The sequence below is a fragment of the Bos javanicus genome, chromosome 1 (assembly GCF_032452875.1).
Source record: "Bos javanicus breed banteng chromosome 1, ARS-OSU_banteng_1.0, whole genome shotgun sequence".
Classification (NCBI taxonomy): domain Eukaryota; kingdom Metazoa; phylum Chordata; class Mammalia; order Artiodactyla; family Bovidae; genus Bos; species Bos javanicus.
Window position 1 is genome coordinate 130,705,296 of NC_083868.1, and position 26,709 is coordinate 130,732,004.

The 26,709-nt window shown below is 42.6% G+C and overlaps 1 protein-coding gene and 1 long non-coding RNA gene across 8 annotated transcripts in view; one reads left to right on the forward strand and one right to left on the reverse strand.

Annotated features, from left to right (window-relative positions):
• Window positions 1-800: 800 nt before the first annotated feature.
• ARMC8 (armadillo repeat containing 8) overlaps window positions 801-26,709 on the reverse strand; it is a 108,827-nt gene continuing 82,918 nt past the window's right edge. For 3 of the 5 annotated variants that reach the window (XM_061420710.1, XM_061420699.1, XM_061420681.1), the window contains 9 exons: window positions 23,553-23,639; window positions 21,189-21,281; window positions 20,797-20,838; window positions 18,724-18,873; window positions 17,250-17,345; window positions 13,426-13,521; window positions 8,869-8,941; window positions 7,428-7,521; window positions 801-3,359 (listed from right to left, as the gene is read on the reverse strand). In XM_061420710.1, coding sequence (XP_061276694.1) covers window positions 3,326-3,359; window positions 7,428-7,521; window positions 8,869-8,941; window positions 13,426-13,521; window positions 17,250-17,345; window positions 18,724-18,873; window positions 20,797-20,838; window positions 21,189-21,281; window positions 23,553-23,639 — 765 coding nt within the window. In that variant the 3' untranslated portion in view covers window positions 801-3,325. The remainder of the gene's footprint in view (window positions 3,360-7,427; window positions 7,522-8,868; window positions 8,942-13,425; window positions 13,522-17,249; window positions 17,346-18,723; window positions 18,874-20,796; window positions 20,839-21,188; window positions 21,282-23,552; window positions 23,640-26,709) is intronic. The other 2 variants (XM_061420721.1, XM_061420689.1) reach the window with 1 other exon arrangement.
• LOC133249833 (uncharacterized) lies at window positions 14,139-18,730 on the forward strand. Of its 3 annotated transcripts, none has more exons than XR_009737116.1 (3): window positions 14,139-15,181; window positions 16,376-16,513; window positions 17,873-18,730. It is a non-coding gene; the product is annotated as an uncharacterized LOC133249833 (long non-coding RNA). The 3 variants fall into 3 exon arrangements; XR_009737114.1 differs by lacking the exon at window positions 17,873-18,730 and adding an exon at window positions 17,058-17,256; XR_009737118.1 differs by lacking the exon at window positions 17,873-18,730 and adding an exon at window positions 17,058-17,256 and having other exon boundaries at window positions 16,376-16,456.

Sequence of the window (26,709 nt, forward strand, 5' to 3'; positions counted from 1 at the left end):
AGCCAGGGGGTTGACCGTCCAGCAGAGCCAAGGCCAAGGCTGGGAGCTGAAGGGATAGAGGGAGGAAGGCACTTGGGGGGCCATAGCATGGCTCCCTCAGCTTGCCCTGAAGCCAGGTCAGGACCAAAACCCTCCTCAGGCTGGGAATGGACACATGCCTCCTGCCCAGCACCCAGGGAGGTCAGTGCCAGGGGCAGGTCCAGGGCAGCACTAGCCCCACCACAGGTGGCAAGGTCCTGGGACTTCTCTGTCAGCTCTCCAGCAGGATCAGTGGTCAGTCCCTGCTTTTCCAAGCCTCGCCTCCAAGCTCCTCCTGTGGCAGGGGAATCGCCTCCCCCATCAACCACCTCACCATCTTCCCCTCACGCTCTAGGGCAGGCATCCTTGGCTTTCCCTCAGATTCTAGTGAGGCCAAGAGACAGGTGGCGTGTCCCTACGTTTCAGACATGGGGGAGGAGGGGAAGAAGGTGGCGCGCTGGAAATACAGGTCATCTGCTAAGCTCCGGGCTTGAGTCCAGAGGGTGCTGGCGGGGGAGTGGCACACAGAAAGAGAAGAGGAGAGGACGGAGGGGGAGCCCTGGGAGTGTGCACCTGTCAGTGGGAAAGGGGGCTGCAGACAGCTGCAGAGGCTCCTGGAAGCCACAGTTATCCTAGGGTACTAGCTCTGTCTCTGAAATGCAGTCACTTCCCAGCCTCTAAATCATCAAGAATCCCGGGTTTTGAAAGTCAGTCCACATCATCTTCTAATGTTTCCTACTGTTCTAGATATTTGGAAAACAGACTCCTTTTTAGAAGTTGCATGCTTTTTTCTTGGCTTTTATTAGCATGTGTTAAAAATCATTATCCAAACACTACCAGAAGAACATGTATTGTTCTGCATAAAGTGCTTAAGGAAAAAAAATGCAACTTATTAAATTGGACATTCTTTTCTAGTTCATAAATTTTGGGTTACAATCAGGGCACAAAAGGAGAAACAGAATGCAGTATTAGAGAGAGCGAGAAGCTTAGTTAAGAACTTGGGTGGAGACACAAGCCCACGTTCCATTCCCCCCACTTCCTTGCAGACAGAACACTGCATCTGCATAAAGCAGCAAACAGCTTTGTTTTAATAAATACATTTTCCTTCATTCAAATCAGAAAAGTTAATTATCATAAAGCACTTTTCCTCTGACCATCTGTTTATAGCCACAGGCAAGATTTATCCACAGAGTTTAAGTGTCAAAGTGTCATTTCATTGGGCTTTCAGCTTTCTAATGCTATCTGGGTTCAAGATTGTCTCAGCAATTCATTACTGGTTTATTTATATTTACCTGGTACTTAAAAATACCAACTCTATAGTGTTTTGTGTTACAAATGCCAACCAAGGATATTTTCTCAGTACTAGAAATGTCAGTGAGTGGGCCTAAATAAGGCTTTTACCCCCAGAACACTCCATTTTCTTTAAACTGGCTTCTGCACATTAGCACTCTGATGGTTGCACAAAACCCAAGTCCCTGTTGGGACAGATTTTAAAATCATTAATGTTCTGAAAGAAAAAATACAACTTGGAAATCTCTGTGTTTGAATCTTGGGTGGTCATGTTGAGAACAGAAAAAAAAATGGCATTAAATACATTTTAAAAACATTCATTTGCAATCAAACATATTTAAATCTTCCAAGGAAGGAGCAGGTTGGTGATGGAGTGGCTGCACCACCGGCAGCTCCGTCAGGAATGGCAGGCAGGTTTGGGAGCCCATCGGGTGCACAAACTCAGGGCAAGCTTCTGAGCATAGACCCTGCTTCCTGGCCACGATGCCTCTGAACTTCTTATAGCCAAGGGAAAAGGAAGGTTGGTTGTACCTTCAAACAGTCAGGAGTAATCATGTTGAGTTCACCTTGAAGCTGACCCAGAAGTTGGAGCAGGTACCAAGCTAAGGGCTGCCAAAGGGCAAAGCAGTCCTGACTGGAAAAAGCTGTCATCTTCGGTCCTCCCAAGGGGACCCCCTTCCCTTCTCTCAAACTTCAGTGCTTTGGGCTTCATGCAGGAAAAGATCTTAGCCACATCATTTACTAAAATTTCCATCTCACTTTACGAAAGCACACTAAATAGCAGTCCTGAGTGACAAGTATATAGAATTTGCTGAGTACAGCCAAGAGAAAAACAGCTTTCTAAACTATTCTGTTCTCTGCTTCTTCCTACAGATGCATCTGTAGGACATTCTTTAGTTTCACAGTGATATATGCTGTTTCAGGAAGCACAAGGTGATTGGACTTCGTTTCCAGGAAGTGGTGACCTACTTTCGCTGGAGCACAAGTTTCCATGACTGGATCTAAATCCTGCCATCTATTGCTACACCAGTGACAGGGTTTAGGGCAGCTGGGAGGCTCCTGGTGCCCAGTTCCTGCCGAGCGGAGTCCACCAGTCGTGGCTGGGTTTCCACTATCAGTAGTTACATTTCCCTTTGATGTCTGTATTTGTCGCCTCACTCCACTCCAACCTGTCCATCTGACTTGGAAGCCTGAGAGCTTATTGAATTAGTCTGAAAAGAGGCTCTGTACCTGCTGATATTGACGGCAGTAAGATGCTAGCTTACTATTTTGCACAGCACCATATATCATGCCTGTTACTCAGGCCAACTATAGCCAACCTTTTCTTTTTTTTTTCTTTTTTTGTTTTTTGTTTTTTTTTATAAAGAAAATCTATGTAAGTTGAGGTTCAGAAATGCATATATTTTTTTACTTACAAATATTCATCTGACCAAAGTTCAACATAACCTTTATGGAACACTTAACAATTGTTTTGTTTTTAAAATAACATTTCATTCAAACTGTATATAATTCAGTAAATTTTTTTTTTTTAATACAGCAAGCAATGCTTAAACCCTGGAAAATCTGTAGAAAAGAGATTTTCACACAAAATAAGAAAAGAAAACTCTGAGGTATCCCTCACACACACATATTCATTCATTCTGACCTTCATCCACACACATACACAAACACACACACATCCGTGTGTGTGCAGACATACATCCATTCTCACTCACAAAGTGGCTGCAGCATATGCAAAAAACTGTAGGTCCAAAGGAAAATAATTGATTGTTCTAATAAAGAGTCCAGGTAGCTCAGAAAGAAACAAAACAAAACACAATAGTCCTCTGAGGAAATTACTACCTCAAAAAAATGTTCTCAAGATGAATTTGAGATCTAAGCCTACCAAATTGCTTTTGCAAAACAGCTCCCTGCAGTCCAAGGTGACTTGTGCAAATAGAAGGAATCAAATGAGGCTAGTTCCTGTACTTCCTTTATCAAGGATGTGGGATGCCCGCAGGTGCCCGGGGTGTTCTCATCACGCCAGGTACTGCTGCAGCGCCGTCTTTGCCCTGGAATCACAGAGTTCCTGTTAGCCATCATCTCAGAAGTGTAATCAAGGCTCAAAGATGGCAGCTGGGAAAGTAAAAAAATAGGTTCCCCCAAGGGAACTGGGGTGAGCCCAGCGGAGTGCCTACTATATAAGGGACAAAGATCTGTGGTCAGCACACACTGCAAACTCATGCTGGCTACATCCCCTTCCTGTAGTCCTGCTCTTGTCCTTACAGCTGCTGCAACTCACGGACATTCTATAGTTCTCCTCTGTCAAACCTGACCTAGGCAGGGGTGAGTAGGTGCTGATTAGAAAGTGCATGGGAGGGGCCAAGAGCTCATGGGATGAGTCTGTTGCATGGCTCAAAACTGTGGGAGGTAGGTTATGATTTTATCCTGTCCTTCACATCATGCCTGATGACACTGACTGATGTGGGTTGTTATGGTGACTGGGGAAGGTAGCTAGTTGAAGAGGAAACTGTGTGTGCAATGTAGGCCATGCCTTAACCTGTCCCAAAGAAGTGCCTTCCTTTGACCTGGGACTGAGAAGGCCTCCTTTACTCTCCCATCATGCGCTTGGTGAAAGCTGCAACTGTGGAAGTCAAGTTTTAGCAATGGTCTCTTTCCCCTTCTAAGTTATGGGAAGAAAAGGCTAAAATTTTCTGTTACTATTAGCTATATACCAAAGCAGACAGGGCATGCAAAAAGCTGGACTCAAGCACAGTTTCTTTGGTGGTGTAATGGATACAATCTACAGTCTTAAAAGGAATCAGCTCAGGGATACTCCTGCAATTATTTAAGACTCTATAAAGATGATCGTTGCAAGCAGTCCAATCCATTAGAACAGAAAGCTCCATAAAAACCGTTCCAAGTTATGAGCGAGTTGGGTTCTATGAGGTCGTTTTCCTAGGAAACAGTTTCTGAATAATGCCATAGGCTACCTCTCATTGGCCATAACTTCACAAACCCGAGGCCCTCTGAGCCTGGGGTGGAGAGGTCTAGTTGGCAATAACTCCACATCTGTTAAGTGTCTGGAAGTCAAAAGGTCACACAGCCTTGAATACAGAAAGAAACTTAGAGATGTTGCTGTTAGGTCACAGACTGTGCCATGGTGGGAATGTCTACATGAGGGTCTTGATCAAAACTCTGCATTACTCTTTAAAACTGCCAAGTCAGACTTCTTGTGGATCTTTCTAAGGGTTTGGCTATATAGGACCTCAGAGACTGTGCCCCCGTGATCTTTCTGCTACCTATTACTATCTAAGGAGTCTTTCCAATGGATGGCTTTAAGGCAAGGTCACCTTTCCTTAAATGGACTGAGGTAGAGTAGCTTGGACCTTGATTCTTTTCATGGGGTTTAAGAAATGCTGAAAACATATGTGCCATGCAGGTTTTGGGAAACAATACTGCTGCTGCTGCTACTGCTAAGTCACTTCAGTCTTGTCCGATTCTGTGCGACCCCAGAGATGGGAGCCCACCAGACTCCCCCGTCCCTGGGATTCTCCAGGCAAGAATACTGGAGTGGGTTGCCATTTCCTTCTCCAGTAATGTTAGGCCAGAACTTAAACCTACCTCACTTCATGCTGGTGAGGTCTCTTTTCAGGTCGTTCCAGAGAGGGTTTTAAGCAGAACTATTTTAATTTCTGAACAAACACAAGAAAAAACCCTGGGAACAGCCTGGCTCTTGGCCAGAAGAGATGGGCTGACAGAGTCTGTTACTGCTGCTGTGGAGGCGGAGGTTCCCGCTCTCAAGGTGGAGCTCAAATCCCGCCTTCAGCATGCGCCGCCCTGACTTCAATGTGCCTTCGATGGCACACTCATCTGAGCAGCAGCTTGGGGATCTGTTTTCTTTAACCCACTGGATAGCAAGCTTCAGGAAGGCAGGAGCCCAGCTCTGTGTGCTCTATCTGGCCCAGCCATTTACTCGAGGAGCCGTTAAACAAGTTCCTTCCCTGGAGCAGATAAGCAATCTGACAGCCATGACACAGTGTGGTGTGTCCTCTGGGTGCTATGGGAGCACAGAGGGGTCCCTAGCAAAGTCTGGGGGCCAGGGTGGAGAATGGATCTGGCAAGACTTCCACAGAGGTGATAACCTGATTTGAAGGACGGATGGTCACTGTCCAAGCGTTCTCTGCCTTTGCTTTTAGGACACCTATTGCCCAGGTCTCTGCGTCTCCCAGTGGTTGTTCTTTCTGACCTTTTGCTGGACATTTTTCATTCTCTTCTAAATGCTGGGGTGGAGGTGGGGTATCCCAGTCCATAGTCCTTAGCCCTTCTGTCTTCTCTCCTCTTGTTTATTCTCCCTAGGTGACTCCAGGCAGCTCCATGGTTGATATACTATCCCAATTCATATCTTCAGCCCCTCTCCTCTGAGTCCCTTGGACGGCTAATAGCATCCAAAAGCTGGCACACCAAATGACAACTCTTGATTCTCCAAGACTTGATTATCCTTCTCTTCTCTTTTTCTTGGCATCTTGGCAAATGAACATCTTGGTAGACCTCTCTTCAGTTGCTCAGGCTAAAACTCTAGGCATTTTCCTTTCCTCTCTTTAATATCCTACATCGAATCCATGAGCAAATCTGTTGGCTCTGCCTTTATATTAAATCTTGAATCCAACCACTTCTCAATACTCCCACCACTACCTCCCTCCCTTCTCACCTAACACAACTGCAACAGCCTTGACTGGTCTCCCCGCTTCCATTCCTGCCCTACTGCGAACCATTCTCCACAGAGCCACCAGAACCAGCTTCTAAAAATTCACATCAGATACTATCTCTTCCATTCAAAACCCTCCAATGACCTCCTATTAAACTGCATAAAAGCCAAAGTTCATGCTACAGGCTACAAGGCTCTTACTGCCTCCCTGCGTCTACTTCTTCTCACTCTCCCGCCCATTTATTTTTCCGCATTCCACTGGTCTTCTTGCTGTTTCTTGAATGCTCGAGCTCACTCCTGCCTCAGGACCTTGAACCTCCTGTCCCCTCTGTCTGGAATACTATTCTTCTAAACATCTGCTAGGCAGACCCTCTCATTTCACTGAGGTCTTAGATCAAATAATGTCACATCTTCAGAGAAGCTTTTACTGACTAATCTATATGACAAGAAACTTTCTTACTTTCCATCCCTTCATCTTGGTTATACCTTCAGTACCTCTCACTATCTGTGATCACATTACATATTCACTTGCTTATCGTCTGTCTTCTGTACTAGAACGTTAGTTCCACGAGGGCAAGGACTTCATCAATTTTATTCACCCTTATATCTTTGATGCCTGAAGCAATGCTTGGAAGAGGTCAGTATTAAAAAAAAAAAAAGTACTTGTTGAATGAATGGGAAGTCAGAGGAGAGAGGCCTGGGATGGCAAATCTGGTGGAACAGAATGTGTAAACACACGAAGGTGTGATCCTATAAGAGGGCAGGTGTGGCTGCAGCACAGAGGAGGCATGGGGGCAGGGGGGCATGAGGAAGGCAGGGCCAGACCACGGAGCACTCTGAGACCTGCCCAAGAGTCTGCAGGATGAAAGTGAGCTGGAACGTGGAGGCTGTATTATAAGTGTTCACAGCCAGAAAAAACATTCTTGGCTATCCAGAGGTTAGAGGGGTCTCAGACTGTACTCTCGCCTCCTCTAGTAAATGGTGAGCTCACTAAGGACAGGGACTCCCTCCTGGTCACAGCTGCAGCCCCACCAGCCAGGCTGGGCTGGCACAAGGCAGGCACTTAGTGAGGTTCTGAGCTAATGAATGCTTTTATAATTGGCCCTCATTTCTGCTCTCCAAAAGGCCACATGCTTTTCTATTCTAAAGATCAAGAGACTGAAAGGGAATGGCCTCAGGATCCTTTCTAGATTCCCATGATGGTGGTCCAGGCTCACATTCATTCACAGTGAGATGAAAATCTGTAATAATCTGCCAATTATTGGTTTATCTCTGACTCAGATGTCACACAGTTGGCTCACAGATTACTAAAAAGGGAAGCCAAGAATCTAAAAGACTTTTGAGTTTGACCCTGTGGCTTACTAAGCAATTTAAACTCTTTCAACAAAGAATTCAACACCCCAAAGCAAGGACCTTTAACTTTGATACTCACTTGTCACAAAGATTTGAATCTGGTGACTGACTCAGTTTGTGTAGAATATCTACGATGCCCATGTCTCGTAATTTATCCTGGCGTTCTTGTGAGCCTGAGAGACGAAAGCTAGCAGGTTACTGGGAATATTACCCAGGCCATTGCTCTCTTTAATGTACAGCCAACAGTCTGGAGCCTTACCAGTGTTCTTGCCCCCTCCATCCCCCCCAAACCAGCTCCCCCAGTGTAACCCAATCTCCTTGTGCTGGGATTCTCTAACAGTGTTCTAACTGGTCTCTTGGCCTCTTGGACCCTGCTCCCTGGGTTCTGCTGCTGGATCAGTTTCTCCACAGACCACAGGGTCAAGGCCAGAGTCTTCAGCTGGGCACAAGGTCCTGCCATCAGGCCTCATTTTCATCATTTTTTTTCTGGACAGACTTAGCCAGGTTCTTCCTACTCCAAACCAGTCTCGTTTCCCACCCCCTCTATTCCCACCCACTCTCCTCTGATTTCCCAGCACCTCCTGCTGCCTCTCAGACCATGGCACCTCCAACTCCACATTGCTTTGTCCCATCTTCCAACTAGATTAGGACCTCCTTGAGGGCAGCTTGTTTCCCTGGCACCTGGGCCGGCAAGTGGTCTCTTGGCCCACGCATTGAACCCAGCTCCTCCTCTTTCTGCTTTGTTCTGGACCCACTGCAAAGTGTAATTCCTCCAGATTCTCTCCTCACTGAGGCGCCCACAGTGACTCACTCATGCACTGACCTCCTTGAGACTCAGTGAACCAGAATCTCCAGGGGTGGTGCGCAGAAATCTGCATTTTACAAAGTCCCTCAGGTGGTGCTCATGTAGCCAATCCAACACTGAGGCCCACTGCACTCCTCACTACCTTGGCTGTTTACTGGAATCACATGGGGAATTTAAAAAACCACTTATGCCTGGAGCCCACCCCAGGGATTCTGACTTAACTGGCTGATGCGAATGCACAGTCAAGGTGGAGCGCTATAGAGGCCTGCTCACACTCACCGCCTCACCAGGCACGGTGCAGTTCTCCCTTCTCACCAGCCACCCTCTTCTCCCCCGAGCTTACCTGCCTGTGGTCCTTCCGTGTGCTCCCCCTGCACACAGTGAAAGGTCAGCCCTCCCGCCCACCCTCACCTCTCATCTTCTTCAAGTGCATCTCACCATCCTCCTCCTCAGCTCTCAAGGGCAAGGGCTGTCACTTCTCTAGGGTCTCCTCCAATCCCCACGCTCAGTACTCCGGAACAGTGCTGACTCCAAGGTGGGGACTCCATGTTAGCTAGGCCAGCAGATTCTCATTCATACCTAGGAGACTTTGTTGGGTGCTTGGGGCCCAATGAGTGGTGCCTCTACCCAGGATTTTGAGGCAGTTGATGCCATTCCTGTTTGACACCTTCTTCTCCATAATTTTTTTTTAGAACAAATCTCACCAATCTCTTACCTTCCTCTTCATTCCATACAAGGTTTGATATACAAAACATTGCGGCAAGCTGCAATTTGACATGTGAATGACCCTATTTGATGCAGAAACAGAAAAAAAAAAAGGAGGTACTCTCATTTGAGGTAATTTTTTGTAACATACCACAGACAATTCCAATAGCCTAAAAGTCTGAAGCAGGGGCCTCAAATCCAAATGTCTCAAGGGGTACAAAGTTAGTGCTAATGGGTGAACAGGTTGGGCTAAAGACAACAGAGAGTGGTGGGAAATCTGGTACACTGGGGAGTGAAGGCTGCCAGGACTCCATACTCAAATTTTAGAGACCCTCGGGCTGGCCAAGCAAAACACCTCAAGGGCCACAGGTGCAGTCTGCAAAACTCAACCCATACACACAGGAACACTGGCTTAGGACAAGTCTATGCTTTTGACTATTCTCTGTCTACATAAGGAAGCGTTCAGGGCCAATAAACTGGATGGATGTGCACTTAATATTTATCCCTTTGGCTACTGATTATCTGATTCAAATTGCTTGCTTCTTTAGGAACAGCATAAAAAACTTGACTGAGTCTCTACTATTATTAAGGAGTCTCCTTATTCTTCTAAACGCAGTCTCATTTATTTCTCTTAATAATGTACTGAAAGTACAACCATTTTTGCTTGTTATTATTTATCCAGATAGAGTGCTTTTTCTTAAATGAAAGAGGACCCTAAACATCTTTACAGATGATGTTTTTGGCTGCACCACGTGGTATGTGGGATGTTAGTTCCCTGACCGGAGGTCAGATCTGCAACCTGCATTGAACACATGGAGTCCTAACCACTGGTAACCACTGGACCGCCAGGGAAATTCATACAGGTGATTTTTCAATTGGTCAATTAAAAAAATAAAGTTCTCAGTACACTTAAATAACTCATGCATATCTGGGAAATACCATGACATAATATATGCTCAACAGTTTCTTGAAGGCTGGGACAGACTCTTCTTGCCACGTAAAACTGTATCTGAACTAAGCAGAGATAAAGGATATGGTTTCCTTCATTAGAATTCTACGGCTGGTGATTCTTTTTCCCTCCTACCTGCCAAGGCTTTTACAGAGCTGTCCAGTTTGGGCTCCACTAAGACAAAACAGAATAAAATGCACCATCTACTCCCAGCATCAGGCCATGAATGAGTATTTGTTGAATAAACAAACTTATTTATATTGCAACACTAAGTATTTACATCCAGCATTCACTCAATGAATTTTTTTTTGAGAAAACAAATTGCTTGATAGAGAAAACTGAAGGGTGAAGTTTTCACTAATTTTAAGTGAAACGTACAGAAAAGATCTCTTTAAAGGAGGCAATACTTATGCAGAGGAAGAATAAAAAATAGGAAGGTGCCAGGTATACAAAGATCAAGAGGCACCAAGAAGAAGGAAAAGTTCCTGAAAGGGTTTGCGGTAAGAAGAAATTGTAAAGCTGTGCATATTGAGAAGGAAAAGCAGAGTAAAATGTGGAGAAGCAGGCATGGCTAACTGTGGGCCCCTGTAGGCCAGAGTAAGGATGGATTTCACTGAGTTGACAGGAAGCCCTGAAGGATTTAAGCAGTGGAGGGACAACATCTGATTTACATTTTTAGAAGATCATCCAGGCTGAAGGGATTGGAATGACAGTGCAGAGGTGTCTAGGAGGCTATCATGGTCCACAGGGCACGAGTAGCTGTGGCCTGAAGGGTGAGGGTTGTGGTGACAGAAAAAAGTCAACAGCATACAGATCGGTCTTGGGGAAGGCTAACAGGACCTACTGACAAACCGGATTAATGAGGTGAAGGAGCTGGAGAAATCAAAATTGACTCCTAGAGGTGAGCAACAGGGTAGATGGCAGTGCCACTGTACCGAGATAGAAACGGTCAGGAGAGGGAAATTCAGGTTTAGGGGAGATACTTAAGAACTGATTTTTAAGCATCAATGTCAAGAGGCTTCAGACAGCCACATGGAGATGCGGAGGAGGCAGGAGGATATGTGAGTCCTGAGCTCTGACGAGAGGTCTAGGCTGGAGGTATACCCTCCATGTGGCCCTTGGATCTTGCTCCCCTCATGAAGAAAGAACCGGCATTTGTAAAACTGTAGACACCATCGGAGTAGCTTCTTGTCAAGGCTTTTGAAGGCCATGTTGTGTTTTGCATTGCTTGGTATCAATGTAAATACTATAATGACTGTAATACTATAATGACAGTGTAAAAACTATAATGACTAATCTATCAGAACTGACTACTGAACTGGAGCCCAGAAACCAAACAAAGAACAGAGATGACAGTCAAAGCCATGGGAGTGGATAAGGCTCCCTAAACCAATGGTTCTCAACTCTGGTCAAACATAAGAACCACCTGGGAGTTGGTTAAAAAAAACACTGATGCCCAGGCTACACCCCAGAACTATTAAATCAGAATCTCGTGAGAAAAGGGGCCAAACAACAGTCTTTGCAAGCTCCCTCCGCTATGCAACAGAGGCACTGAACCATCAATCTCAGGACCATACAAGGAAGAAAAGAGAAGAGGGTCCAGGACTAAGAAGGGAGGCATAATGTCATGGAAGCCAGGGGAAAAAAATGTTTCCAGGAGGAGGAAACCGCCAGCTGAGTTGAAATCTGCTGTGAATGAGGTAAGATGAGGAAAGAAAACTAGCCCTTGGACTTGGCATCATGGAATCAATGGTGGCGTTAACCAGAACAATTTGAGTTGAGCAATGGGGGCAGAGGCCAGATGAAGTGGGCTTGGGAGTGAATTTAGAGGTGAGAAAGGAGGGAGCACATTCAGAAGATGCTCTGGAGAAGTCTGGCTCTGAACAGCAGCAGAGACAGGTGTCCTCGATGGGCGTGGGAAGTCCAGAGAAACCTTTAAAAGATTATGGCGATCCTACATGGATCTGGTATTGGAAAGGTAGTGGAGTTCCTGGTTGAAGTTGTACTTTTCTATTCATCAAACACCAAGCATATACTTAAAGGCTAGGCACTCTACAGGTGATAGATATACAATTATACACAGAACTGACACAATCATTGCCCTCGTGAAGCTTATGCTCAGTAGGTTCACTAACAAACAACTATAAGGGGTGATAATTGAGCTAAGTGCTCTGAAGGGAATAGGATGCAGTAACAAAGAATAACCTGCGCAGACAAGAGTCCAGAAGGAAGTGTCAGCTGAGCTAAGATCCAACAGGCGAGAAGGAACCCCATGAAGGAATGGAGAGCAGAGTGCTCCAGGCAAAGGGGCGGGCATGTGTGATGGTCCTGAGGCAGGAAAGAACTTGCACGGCCTCTCTGAAGAACAAAAGGAGGCCACACTAGTGAACAAAGGTATGAGGGGAAAGAAAGGAGCTGGGGGCACAGATGAGCCAGGTCATGCAGGACTTCACAGGCAGCAAAAGGTGGGGGGAGGATGGATTTTATTCAAGGTGTAATAGGCAACCACTGAAGACTTTGGCTTCTATTTCCCTCATAAAAAAAAAGGTGAGGTCGCCCCTAGGAGTGATGAGGGAAAGAGAAGGTGAGGTCTAAACAATGAGAAGGTAAGAGCCTGTTCTTGTGGAGGATGGAGGTGCCAGCATGCTGGAGAAGCAGAGGGGACACTAAGCAGTGCTGAGTGCACACGTGGGTGTGCATTTAACAAGAAACCAGTCCGTCTGGTTTTGTGCCTTTCTCTATAGTTGTTAACTCCACCATGCAGACAAAGAGAAGACAGGTTCATCCACAGTTAGGGTTTCCCTAGGAGACACTGCGGAGAAGGCAACAGCACCCCATTCCAGTACTCTTGCCTGGAAAATCCCATGGACAGAGGAGCCTGGTAGGCTGCAGTCCACAGGGTCGCTAAGAGTCGGACACGACTGAGTGACTTCACTTTCACTTTCCACTTTCATGCATTGGAGAAGGAAATGGCAACCCACTCCAGTGTTCTTGCCTGGAGAATCCCAGGGACGGGGGAGCCTGATGGGCTACCGTCTATGGGGTCGCACAGAGTCAGACACGACTGAAGCGACTTAGCAGCAGCAGCAGCAGGAGACACTGACAGAATGAAGAGAGGAAGCATGTCTAACTTCCAGATTTTGGCAAGGGGCAGTTTCTGGTGATGACAAGATCCCGGTAAGGCTTTGGCAGTACATAGCTGAGGTGTCTACAGGTAGGTAGCAGATTATGATTGAAAACAAACTGGTCAAAGAATAAGAGCCAGAGGTACCAGAGACTAGAGGGTTCATCTGCACAGGATTGAAGCTTTGAGAGGGAAGACAGGATTAGGGGCGCTGAGAGAAGGCCAAGGGCCCAAGTTCTTCACTGCGTAAGAAGGCTGCAATCAGGTGACAGGGTGAAAAATGGGGTGATGAGTGGGAATACTGCCCAGTGGTACAAGCCTCAAGGGCTTGGTGTTGTTTCAGTTTTCAGGATGGAAGAGGATTTCTGGGATTGGTTACAGAGGACTGTATCCTTTGTTTAATTTCTGCACAATTTATTTCAAGCTAGCAGCGCTACCTGTCCTCGCCTTCTAATGTGCAGCTAGTGTAGAGTCATGCAGGGACAAAGGCCTACCATATAATACTTGATTTTCTGCAGGATGTCATCATTGGTCATAATAAGTTCTTTTGCTGTTGTCCCATCTGCTATGTTGGCTAAGATGCACAGTGTCTGGAAAAGAACAAAGGGCGGGAGGAGGTCAGGAAAGTTCTGAAGGCCCCAGACTCAAGCTCTTTCAAGAACCTGGGCAATTTCCCACCTGTAGTACATGTTCCTGATTCTCACATGTTCCCCTCTGAATGCCCTGATTTCTTATCCCCTAACGTCACTGCCCAGAAAAGTAACCACACCTAAAAAAGTCTGCCTTAGGTAGACGAAAACCCAAATGCTTCAGAGGCTTCTTTCTAGGCATAAACCATCACTGCTAGGCAAAGGCAGCCATGGTCATGTTATCACATAAATCAAAGGGAAAATGTAATTTATTATTATTTTCTTGAAATTTTCATTTTTAAAAGGCACTCTTACTACTAACCCACAAGGTTTCTTCAAAGCAGTAGTCTCTTGAGTAGAAGCTTTGTAGGTGTTATAACTCCTCCTACCCCTCCTTCTAGATGCTACTTGTTTCCAAGCCCATGACCTTCTAGATAAAGACCTGACCCTGTCCATTAGCCTCATGAGATGAGGACCTCTTGACTTTTTGGAACCCCACCAGAGGAACAGAAAGGGAAGAAAAATGTGTGCAGAAGCTGGTCCAGGTTGGCCTAATGTGCAGGGTGGAGGGAGCCTGTGCCAGCTGGCACTCTTGAGGACGGTGCCCACCTTGGTACTGGAAGAAGAGCCTACTCTTGTCAGCTGTTACATCCTCACAGCCAAACCAGCAGGTAGCAGGGATTAAGGTAAAGGTGAAGGGCCTGTGGTAGGGATATTGAGCCAGTGCCAGCCCCAGCAATTCCACAAACACTGGCCAAGCACCTGTAATGTGCCTGAACTCCACCCACTCCACTGGGCAACAGGCTGAGAGAGGAACAGGACAAACTCCCTAACTCCAAAGGCAAACACACAGTTACATTTCACTGTGGTGCAACTGAGATGAAAGCAGAACTGAGAAAGCACCAAGTCCATCCGTGTGACAACACAAGGGCAGGGAAGGGCCAGGGAAGGTTTCTTGGAGGAAGTGGCACCAAGTCCACGAGCACAGTGAGGAATCTCTCAAAGAAAAGGGACCAGAGGCGGGGATGGGATCTGAATTCAAAAACATTTTCTCCAATTTTAACCTTTTTCTTTGCTAGACTTTAGTTTGTTAAGCTTACAGGTTATAGCTAATTGAAGACGATGTTTTCTTCCTATGGCCCAAACCCTCAAATATCTTAAAGGGTATATGATCTTATTTTTCCTGGGTTAACAACACCACAGTGATTAGACTGTTAAGGAGTGAGTACTGAGGTTGTCCCTAGGATACAGGAAACAGAAAATGGACCATTTATGATCCAAGGCATTGGGGGACTATTATTCCAGGGTGCTTAGATCATAATGAGGAGACCCTGATATGCCCCACAAGTGGGAGAGAGATGACCTGAGGAAGATGTCAGATTTCAGTGACCTGAAATCTGGTACATGGTGTGTCTGTCAGAAGTGTTGACAGGCACAACACCCTTGAATTTTTCAGGACTGAGGAGACAGCAAAGAGGAAAAACAGGATTGGACTCTTAACTATGGACAAGAATTTAGACTCACCTAGGGAAGAACTACCTCTCTCTTACCTACTAGGACAAGGGATAGAAGGGAGGATTTCAGGAAACAGCCCTCAGAATAGACTAGGCCAGCAAGATAGGTAAGTGATTCCCCTTCTTGCAGGTAAGAATACACCCATGCATCCTCAGGCTTGTCCAGCATGGCAGAGTGAGCTACAGTTCTGCTCTCAAGCCCACACACTCCTACTGTGAGTATTCTGATGGAGACAAGAAACCAAATCTTAAAGAGACTAAGTTAGTTCTTGGGCCAAGCCTATTTAACACATGAGCTAGGGAGCAGAGATAAAAGCAACACATACACACATCCAAGCTTTCATGTGAACAACTGGAAATCAATGATACAGAGTAGTAATCGGCAAATTATGGCCTGTAGGCTGAATCCAACCCAACCCAATACCTGTTTTGGTAAATAAAGTTTTACTGGAAGACAGCCACATCTACTTGCTTACATAATGTTTATACCTGAATTCAGGTTACAACATCGCAGTTAAGAAGTTGCTACAGAGACTGTATAGCCTGCCAACTTAAAATATTTACCTTGCCCTTTGTAGAAACAAGTGTGCTAAACCCCTGAAATGGATAATGCAGTTTTAGTATGATGCTCAATAGGAGAGGTTAGAATGGAACACTTCTTGTGTTCCTGTTTTAAGGTCAGATATGTTCACTATCTTGATCACAGTGATTGTTTCATGGCATATACATATGTCAACTTATCACACTGTATGCTTTAAATATATGTACCTTATTGTATATTCATATACCTCAATAAAATATAAAAAGAGAATGTATCTTTGATTCTTTTGAGAAGAATTAAACATCTAGCTAAAAAGCAGGCAGTTTAAGCCTCCCCATAGTCACCCACACTTCCCATTACCCAAACCTGTGTGAGTAGGTATCACTGGATTCTACCAAAACACCTTATTGTTGTTGGTCTTTTCTTTTGCTCCCATCCGAATCTTGCCTCACCTTTCTACCTTGCTTCACTTTTCAAGTTAGTGGAATTCCATCTAGGTGAGCTTCTTCACAGACAAATTTCTATGCTCTCCATGTAGAATAGCTTATTTTGACCACTGCGTCTTTATTGTGTTCTAGAAATGAATCTCATTTACCCTAACTTCAGTGATTCCTACAAAATCATAGTTTTTCTGTGTTCAAATTTTGTTCATCACAAAACATAGTTGTTCGTTACTGAATTTCAATAAGAATCACCTAAAATGTCTGTCTAAAATCACTTTGTCAAATCTATCACCTTCTTTGCTCACAAATTCCAACAGAGCTCCCCAGTCCTACTACTCTTGCCTCCTGGACTGCTCTTCTGAAGCCTGATGAATTGCTTTAACTCAGGAACACAGAGGGTAAGGAAGTGGGCCCAACTCTCCACAGATGATCTTGGGCAAGTTTCTTCCATACATGTAAGTGTACAGCTCAATGAACTGTGAAATGAACACACCCACAGAGCCAACATTTAAGTCAGCAAGTTGAACATTACCATTATCTCAGATCTTGAGTTAAAAATATGTGTGCAGGTGACTTTTTCTTTTACGACAAAATGTCGTATATACTATGTTAAAAATCTTGTAATAAACCCCAGGAACTAGAGAAAAGTAATTCCCAAACTGTTCCCTAATGAACATACAGCCTCTGTACTTTTATGTCTATCCTAAACTTGCCCTGTTGAAACACAACAGAAAGAAGGGGTATGAGATAGAAATAAGGAAGAAGGATGTATGAGAGTAAAGAAATAAAAGATGTCTTCAGCATAAGGGGGTTTTCATCAGGAAGTTGCAGGAATTTGGTTCAGAGCATAGTGATACGGAGGGCTAGAAATGTGAATCCTGGGAAAAGGATTCACTCTAAGATGGTCAGAGGCGTCCATCCCCATAGTGACAGACACTGTATATAGTGCATGACACAGGGTAAAACTATAGACTCTGCTCATGTCTTCTTCCATTCCAGGAGGAAGAATTCTTGAAAAGAGTTTCGGGGATGGTGGAGGGTCTTTTCCTTCAGACCCTTCCTGTGTCTACAGCACTTCTGAACTCAGCACCGTCTTTTGCAACAGAGTGACTCAGGAGGTTCCTAACTACTATTCCTCTTGGTACTCACACTCAAAAGATATTCCTCAAAAAAACAAGGGGGAACACATACCTGCTCTTTGACTTCAATGTTATGCTCCCCTTCCAAAATAAGAGTGACGGCTTGCATAATTTGCTTTCCGTGAGTGCTCATTATTTTGTCTATGTGCTGCAAAACAATGGGAAATCCACAATTATCATCTGGAGAACAAAGAAAAAGACAATAGGAAAGAACAGAAGGCTTCCAAAAGTTAAACATTACAGGGCAGTACACAATTGCTTCATAGAGAACACCATGAGTATAGGACCAGAGGCCACAGAGCCCTGTTTACAAGTATGTTGTTGCTGTTCAGTCGTTGTGTCCAACTCTTTGCAACCTCATGGACTGCAGCAGTCCAGGCTTCTCTGTCCTCCATTATCTCCCAGAGTTTGCTCAAATTCAAGTCAATTTATTGCATGCTGACAATATATTGTGTTTTTTTTTTTTTAATAAAAAAAAAATTGAAGGTTTGTGGTAACCGTGTGGAGCAAGTCTATTGGTGCCATTTTTCCAACAGCATTATTTTTTAATTAGGGCATGTTAACAATACATTTTCTTCTTAAGACATAATGCTTAACAGACTATAGCACAGTGTAAATATAACTTTTACATGCACTGGGAAATCAAAAAAATTCTTGTGACTTGTTTTATTGCAGTGGTCTGGAAACCAAAACCAGCAGTATCTCCAAGGTGTGCCTGTATTATGTTGTGAAGCTATATTTTGCCTTCAATTTTTTGCTGTTGATGACTTCAAGATGAAGATAGCAGACACTTGGCCTGACAGAATATAGAACTGCAATCACTGAGGATTCTTGAGCCCAAAGATACTAAATAGTAAGGAAGCTAAAAAATGGATTGGGGAGGAGAAGCCAGGGACCTGGAAAATATGGTGTAGATTTACTAATACGCTTTTGGGGCACAAATGTACAGAAAGGACTCAGAACAAAAGTGATGCACACAGAAGGGAACCACCCATGTTTATCTGCCTGAAGGCCACTGACCCTGCTGTTTGGGGAACATTAGAGAACAGCAAGAAAGACCCCACAACAAGGCTCAGCCTCTCCTGCTCTGACATATGCCCACTGCTCTCCAGGCTGACACCTCTAGAGGTCAGTCCAGTCAATGTGGGCAAGGAGATGGCACTGAGGAGTCTACCAAGGGACAGAAGCTCAGGCCCCAGAGATAAGAGATTTAGGCAGATGAGAAAACCCATTCTGGCTGGCAAACCAAGTCAGAATAAAGCAACAAAGGCAGGCTCCCATCTAGCATGTAGGACCAAGAGGGGGAGACAGGACAGGCATGCAGGAGTGGAGGCCACATGGTGAAGCAGCTCCAGAACATCTAGGAAGGTGACAGGTCTAAATATTAACTCCTGGCTTCTTTGGCAAGGGGCATGCCTTGGATCATAACTTCTGGGCAGATGTTGATGGGAGCAGAGAGGCAGGGCAGTGCTCTGTAATGTATATGCCAGGCTAGTTAATCTGGAAACTCGGGTGATTTTACTTACAGGGCGAGTAGAGAGTAGGTTTCTAAGAAGTCCCAATGTCTTCATCAGCACATTCAAATCTGAATCTGATAATAACCGGAAGAGCTGTTCAGTACTCAAGCTTCGCAAAATATCTGCTTTTATTTTTTGTTCAGCCTGAAATGCCATATTCTGGAAGGATTAAAGAAGTTTCAAGAATCACGTCTACATTTGCTTTATTAAATTATATTTTAATAGTAATTCTAATAATTTTCAAGTATAAACAGAATCTGCAGAAAATCCTTAAGGATAAGCCACATTATTTTTATAATTCCTGTTAATCACCTATAATTCTGTCTGTCAAGAGAAAAGTTAACTGTCACTCCTATACATACTCCTCAATGAGAAATACGACCACTTTCTGACATGGCATCTTCATGTCTTAAGACTTCTCAAATAAATACAAAACCTACTATTATAATTTTTAAATTTTCATTTATTTAGTTCAATTTATTTAAACTACAAAAACAAAACAGTTCACCCATTTCTCCCACCCCCACCCCCACCTCTGGAACCACCAATCTGTTCTCTGTATCTATGAGCTTGGTTATTATTTTCGAGAATACCCTTCTGGCTATCAAGTTGCTTTCCGTGTACTTCAATAACAAAATGACTGCTAACAACTATACTGTGACAAGTACTTTGAGAAAGACTTAAAGCTACTCCTCTATTATGCATGAAATAAACAGCGGGTTTTGTTAACTTTACTGGCACAAATCACCTACTGCATTCACAGTTCTCTGGTACTGCTGATATGGCTGGCCAAACCATGCAGGAGGTTCTCGGGGGCGGAGGGGAGAGATGTACCCAAGACCAGCAGCCCCAGATGGCCAGGAGCTATTTTGCTCCTTTTTCTCCTTTCTGGACATATTATAGATTACCCTAGCTTAACCTGAAGCTATAACATGTCTGAAGGGAAAAAAAAAGGCAAATTCCAAATAATTCATAAATCAACTTCTGGTTTAAAAATCTCTTGTAAACTAGAGACTTAATATAATATGTGGTTATTGCCCTCCAGGAACTTTTTGAAATGAAGGATCCAAGACATATGAAAGATGAAATTCCGAATATAGGCAACATGTCAGAGCAAAAAGAGTACTGGGTTGGGTGTCAAGAAACCCAGGCCAAAGAGAATTCCAAGGTTTTATACTCTGTGAATGAGAACATAACAGCTGGTAATAAGGAGACTGATGAGAATAAGACAGTTAATATGAATTTGAAGAGTGGGCTAAGTTTAGTTTTCAGCATTAAAACTGTACTTGTCAGAGAGCCCTCAAATGAAGTCCCATTAGCCACTGAAGTGACAACCTGGGAAACAGGGAACAAGTCTACCTGGATATGCATATTCCAAAGCAACCTCTTCTGTGACGGGAGCTGAAACCATGAGCGCAGATGAAGTCCCTGAAACTATAGTGTAAAGGGAAGTGGAAACTGGGAAACGAAATTTGGGGGAGTGTCTCGAGAAAAAGCTTGAAAAGGAGGCTGAGTACAAAGTGAGGGGGAAAAAAATTCCTGGGAAAGAGTTTCAAGAAAGAGAAGTCCAAAAGCTGTTAAGTTAAGAAGAAAAATAACTGAATCTGATACATTCAGTGCTTTCCTGAAAGACGATTATTTCCATCCCAAAATTTGGGTGAAAAGACAGCAGACACAGCACAGTACCAGAGGATGAACATGGGCCGGGGACAGGCCCAGAACCCGTTTCTAGCATATATTAGCTGTGAGGCCTTAGATGATTCATTTACCCTCTAAATTCCATTTTCTCAATTGCAAGGTGAATCAATACCAATATAATGTAAAATAAAAATTACAGATAGAAAATATAAACTCTTAGCTTAGTTTCTGGCATATTGGATTGAATTATTAACTGCTATAATTATGTTTAAAAAACTCATGTAGAATTATGATTTTCAATTTCAATAGATTTTATTTGAAAAAATTTTAAGGAAAAATGGTTTTCTGACTTCATAGTTACACAGTTTTAGAATTCAGATTATTACAAGTTATTCACTAGAAACTGCTAAGAAATTATTGAGCATGTATACCTAACTCTCTTACCTTGGGCAAGCTGTTCAACCACTCTGTGCTTAGTTTTCTCATCTGTAAAATACGTATACTCTAGCTTACTTCACAAAGACGTTTTAAAGGAGACACAAAACCACCCTGCAAAGTACGTAGCTCTACACAGATATCAATGAGTTCATGATGAAGAAAACTTTTTCCCCCAAATTCTACTTTTCTTAATAAATAGGAGAACCAAGGAACACAGTGGCCATGAAACTTGCTTATATTCAAATCTGAAAGGTGAATGAAATCTTTTAGGTCCTAGGTCTTCATAAAACTGAGCCAAAAGAGTTAAGATTTTAAAAAAAGAAAATTTCAGACACTCCAAATAAAACATTCTTTAGTTTTAACTTCAGTAACTGCTTTCTCCTCTTTGTGAAACATACCATTAAAGCCCAAATTCCATTCACTCGTAAAGCAGGATTTTCACTTTGGGTTAGTCCACAAAGCAGCTCTACAGCTCCTGATTCTAAAATTGGCTGTGATTGGAAAGGAGAAAAAACAGTTTTAAAGACAGGTTTGTAAATGAAGTGTATATAATATACACAGCCTGGCACTCTGCCTACGATTTCTTTCCTCCTGTTACCAATTCCAAGCAACCTTCACAAGGCAGGGAGTGAGGTGGCTACAAAAATCACCTTGAGAAGGGCAAGTGTAGGGACAATGACTGTCACAGATCCAAAAGCCAAAGTAAAGCCTGTTGTCTCCTTTTTCCCTGTAGTCCTGAAAGACTCAGGAGATAGCCCACTTCTGTGTACGTTCACTCTTGCCCTTGTGATCTGTTACCTAGTTCCACACGCTCCCTGCCCTCCTCTGAGACAGCCACTCCCTGCTCTGCGGCAGCATGTGTGCCAGTGTTCTTCACAAACTGTGACTACGAAGTGACATGGTTGGTTTAGAACAGAACTAACTTCCTTCCAAATTGTTAACCTTATTCATCAATGTGCTGCAGAATTCAGCTTTTGGAACTACTTTCAGGACTACCTATCAATTATACAAGCAAAATAGTCTTGTACTTTTATAGTCAAGTATAGGTATAAATATTTAGTCAAATATTTTAGGTATTAAATGTGATACATTTTATACCTAAAATAGCATGTGTTAGTCTGACGACTTGCTTTATTTATGGTATTTGGCTGAAAATAGGTTTTGATAGTTTCTAAAAAATTCAAACCTTAGAGGACTGATTTACCATCACCAGCGAATGCTTGAAAGGTCTATTTTTGAAGTGGGTTCTAGAAATGTCTTAAGCAATTCAGACTTGCATACCAAGACAAAGGTCAGTGCCTTTCAAGATGACATATTTGAAGAAAAATACACTTTACTAGTACAAACTGTACAGTTAAAAAAAAACTTTTTATTTTAAAATAAGTTTAAACTTACAAGGTAGCAAGACCAATTTAAGGAACTTCCATATATTCTTTTTCCAGACTCACCAATTTTTAACATGCTGCCATACTTATCATCATATCTTGCATTCTACACACCCATATCCACATTATTTACCCTTTTTCTGAACCATTTAAAAGTAGAATGAAAACATCATGCCACTTTACCCTGAATACCTCAATGAGTATTTCCTAAGATCAAGGATATTCTCTTAGATAACCATAGAACAGTTACCAAATTCAGAAAAACTGATAGTAAAACAATACTTTTATTAAAACTAGTCCATATTCCAGTTGTGTCAACTAGCCCAATAAATGCTTATACCATTTCCTTCCCTTCCAGTTAAGAATCCAGTTTACTTTTAATACTAAAAAATCAATCATGTTAATGACTCTACACCAGAGCCCATCTACCTTCCTTTCTAGCTAAATATTCTGAAGGTAGCTGTTCAGGATGATTAAAAGTGTCACACTGACTGCAACCACATCATCCTCAGCAGAGATAGGTGCTCTGGTGTCCTATCCTGCCTCCCCTTCTTTCAGAACAACTACCAGTCTCTCCCACTTTGTCCCAAGATTTCCGCTTGCTGAATGACGGTCTCTGAACCACCACCTCATTACTAATGTCTTCCTAAACACCAGTCAAAAGTCTGAAGTATTACAGTGCAGGAAAGAAATTCACCAAAATGGGACACTAAATGCACTTAGTAACGGATGGTGTCCAAACCTAGCTCGTGACTAGGCAGACCAGAGACATTTCAACACTGTAAAACTAATTCTATCAGGTAACCTCTTCCCTTTATTAAAATTTATTTCCATTTTCTCTATCATAAAAACAATGCATGCACAAACAATGTATAAAATGCATATAAGGGGGAAAAAAAATCCCAAATGTAAACCCTCCCTAAATAAGTACCATTAACATTAAAAAGATTACTTTTCAAAATAAAGCTTAAAAAAAAAAAAAGATTACTTTTCAGTGCCAGCAGTTATCTCCTTGCAATGCCATGTAATCTTGGTTTACAAAATTGGGTCTTAATTTATTCTTTAGTAAATATAATTTGAAAATAGTCTATTACTTGTGTAATTATTTTCTATATTTACAATTTTAGACAGTTCAGATTGACTATAAGCTATAATATCTTTGAAATAAGCTGCATATGCCAGGCAGAGAAGGGCTAACAGGGAATGACAGCTATATTTTAAAATTAATTTAATGCCCCCCAACATCTAAACATCCAAACAATTCAGAAGTAGTGTTAAACCCCGAGCCTCAAATTTTAATGTCAACTACTGTGAAAATTATTTAACTAAGCTCTAGACTGGGCAGAAGTCATCTAGGAAGAGATAATCAACACTAACCTCTTTGCTTGGAGAAAATTCAAGAAGGAGATTACATAGCATGGACGATGCTACTACTAGGATTTCATCTGGTGCATTTTGTAAAACCTATGGAATTAAAAAAAAAGGATACTATTAATAGTTTGCAATCGTGCAGGTGAGATCATCAGAATAAATGAGAACAAAAACAATTTATCTTTTAATCTGATTTCTCATCTTGGAGAGAGAGGAAAGATCCACCTGACACTGAGTGAGACTTCACCTAGTGCTGTCATGATGACTGACCAAGGCCCTCAGGTCTGTCTTGCTGGAGAACTACAGCTCACTGCTACATGGAAAAGGAGACAGACACGAGTTAGGATGGGGTGCTCTGGTTTGAAGACCAGAGAACTGCTCTGAGGCAAGTTAACCCAATTGATTCCACCACATCAGGCACTTAGGAAACCACAGAACTGCCCGAGGGCCTGAGCCTTTCCATTGCTTCTGGAAGGACCTGTCTGAACAGGAATGTGGATGGATCAAACTATGACACAGGAAGAGCAAGGTGAAGAATTGGTTCTCAGGACTGGAATCACATGGTCCTGACCGTCACTCCTCCACTTATTAGACGCGTGAACATAAACACATTTCTTAACCTGTCTGAGACTTCGCAACACTTCCTTGATGGGAATATTTAAGATTAAATGTCATTTGCTGAATAAGGGAAGTGGCATAGCATGGACGTAAGAACGCAGAATGCCTGAATGCAAATTTCAGTTCAATTACGTAATAAGTTTCTGAATTCCTTGCCTGTAAAATGAGGATAATAACAGAGTCTGCTTCAGGGATTTGTATGAAAATTAATATATAAAAAGATTTTAGAGCAGAAACTATCACACAGTAATGGCTACATAAAAATAAGGTTTTAAAGAAGGTAACTCCTTGCCATAATTGCTATCAGACACAATATCAGACTCATACAAGTTATACAGCAAACTATCATGGACTCTTGCTGAACTTAGAGAAAACAACACAGCATGATGACAAAGGTTAATTGCTGTTAGCTATTATTAGAACCCCTTCCTTCTAGATTCAAAGAGAGAAGGCTTCATAAGCACCACCAGTTATATGCCATATCCACTTCAAAGAAATCCTTTGCACTTGGAATCAGACCAGGATCAGGCTTATGACCCCAAAAGGAATCCTAGGAGTTCTAGTTACACAAAATGAAAATGGATCATTAAAAAAAAGAAAAAATTTGGAGAGTTAAATGATTATCTGCTTTCTTCAGCTAAATCAAGTCTGAAGTTCCCATGTTAAGAACAAACAAGAATTACAAAATCGAAGCAATTCTCCTAAAATACTGTGTTTTAAGTCTCCTGTGAATTGTTAGCTGGGTGATAAAGATCAAATCTCATATACTATGCTGGCCAATCTCTGTGTTCGCCATAATCTACTCTAAGACTCTGTTCACCCTTCCCTTCCCTTGCCATGTCCTTCCTACATCTCTATCCATGCTTTAAAGTCATCTTCTTCCAGAAGCCCTTCCAAAAAGAAGTCATTCTATCTTCCTGAGTCCACTGCTATTGTCTGTGACCTCTCTTAGGGCCCGTATTACTGTCCACTATTCAAATTCTTTGTGCAGCCCTGCCAATCTCCTTTCCTACTTACAAACTAAAGCTTTTTGAAAGAATAATCTATAATAATATCTATAATTTATCCAGGCCTAAGTGGCACTGCACAAAGTGGGCACTCAAAGAACGCTTATGAATTAAGAGAAATAATGATTTTCCAAAATTATACTACTTAGAATCATTGGTTGAAATAAGTGAATGCCAAACAAGGCTTTAAAAAGTTGCTTTGTTTCTTGTCTATGTGTTCAGGAATTTACAATAATATGAATTCAGGGTAGTGTATTTTGGGAGGAAGGGACGTTCTGTGCCTTGTTAAGAAAAAAAAATGACTTTCAAAATGTGTATTTTGTAAAAAAGAACCATTAATAAATAGTTACTACTTGTTTCACAAAGTTGCTTTACTTTTATGATTCATTTTAAAAAATATTATTTGTTTTACAGAGATTCATGTGCTTTTACCAAGTTTTATTCTCAAATTAGATAACACTAAATGATAAAACAGAAGACATGCTAGAAAAATTCAAGAAATTCTTGAAAGCATTTACTCAGTACAGTATCAGATATAACATACGAAATTTAGAAGCTGACATCCAACACTGACCAAATAGAATTTCACCAAAATAAGAACAAAAAATAATCCACAAATGAAAGTTTTAGTTAAAACTGAATGCCTACTCTTCTATAGTTTGCTAATCAACATTTAAAAACAACAGACAAGAAAAAGGGGGAAAAGAATCAACAGACATGCAAGCAATCTCTGAACTAAAAAAAACCTAAAAGTACCTGAAATAAATCACTCATTTACTTTCAGGGATTTAATACTATACTTTAAATGTTCAAAACAGTAATAGTTTGATGGTAATTATACCCACATGTACCCAAGTGCACAAATCCTTTTAGACTGCTCACCCAACTTGTGCCCAGGCAGAACTAGTCAGAAACCACTTCTGATTCATATGATAGAGGGGTACTAAGCTGAGCAATCAGAATGAGCAATGAGCAATAGCTCCAGAGAAAATATCTGGAAGCTATTTTGGGAAATAGTAGAGCACTTAAAAAAAAATCTTGAATGGACAGAATCAATAAACTAAGATGAAGCTTCTACAAAAAAAGGTGCAATCTAAGAACAAGAAAGAGTGGCAACAGTAAACTCCCTTTCCTGGGGAAGGCACTGGCCCAACCCTTCCAGCTGGTGCCCGCCTTCCACCCGGTGCCCACGGCGCACCCTCCACCACAGTCCTGAAGGCGGCTCAGTCCTCCTTCACACACCACACGTAATGTTTCTGCTCTTCAGGCTATTCCTCTCTAGGAAATCCTCCTGCCTTCCTTCTGCCTTCAAAGTCACTTTATAATCTGACAGAAGCCTCCCCCGACTATTCTGACTAAGTCTACCACACAGAAGCCTCTACTGTAACTGAGGCTTTAAGCTGAGGGCAAGAGCTCTGTAATACAAATTTTTGGTAGACTTACTGTGCCCGGAGGCTTTCACAGTAGGTACTAAAAAGCAAAACAAAAAGCAAAAAACTTAGACAAAAAAAATCTGCAGATCAAACGCAAAGTATACA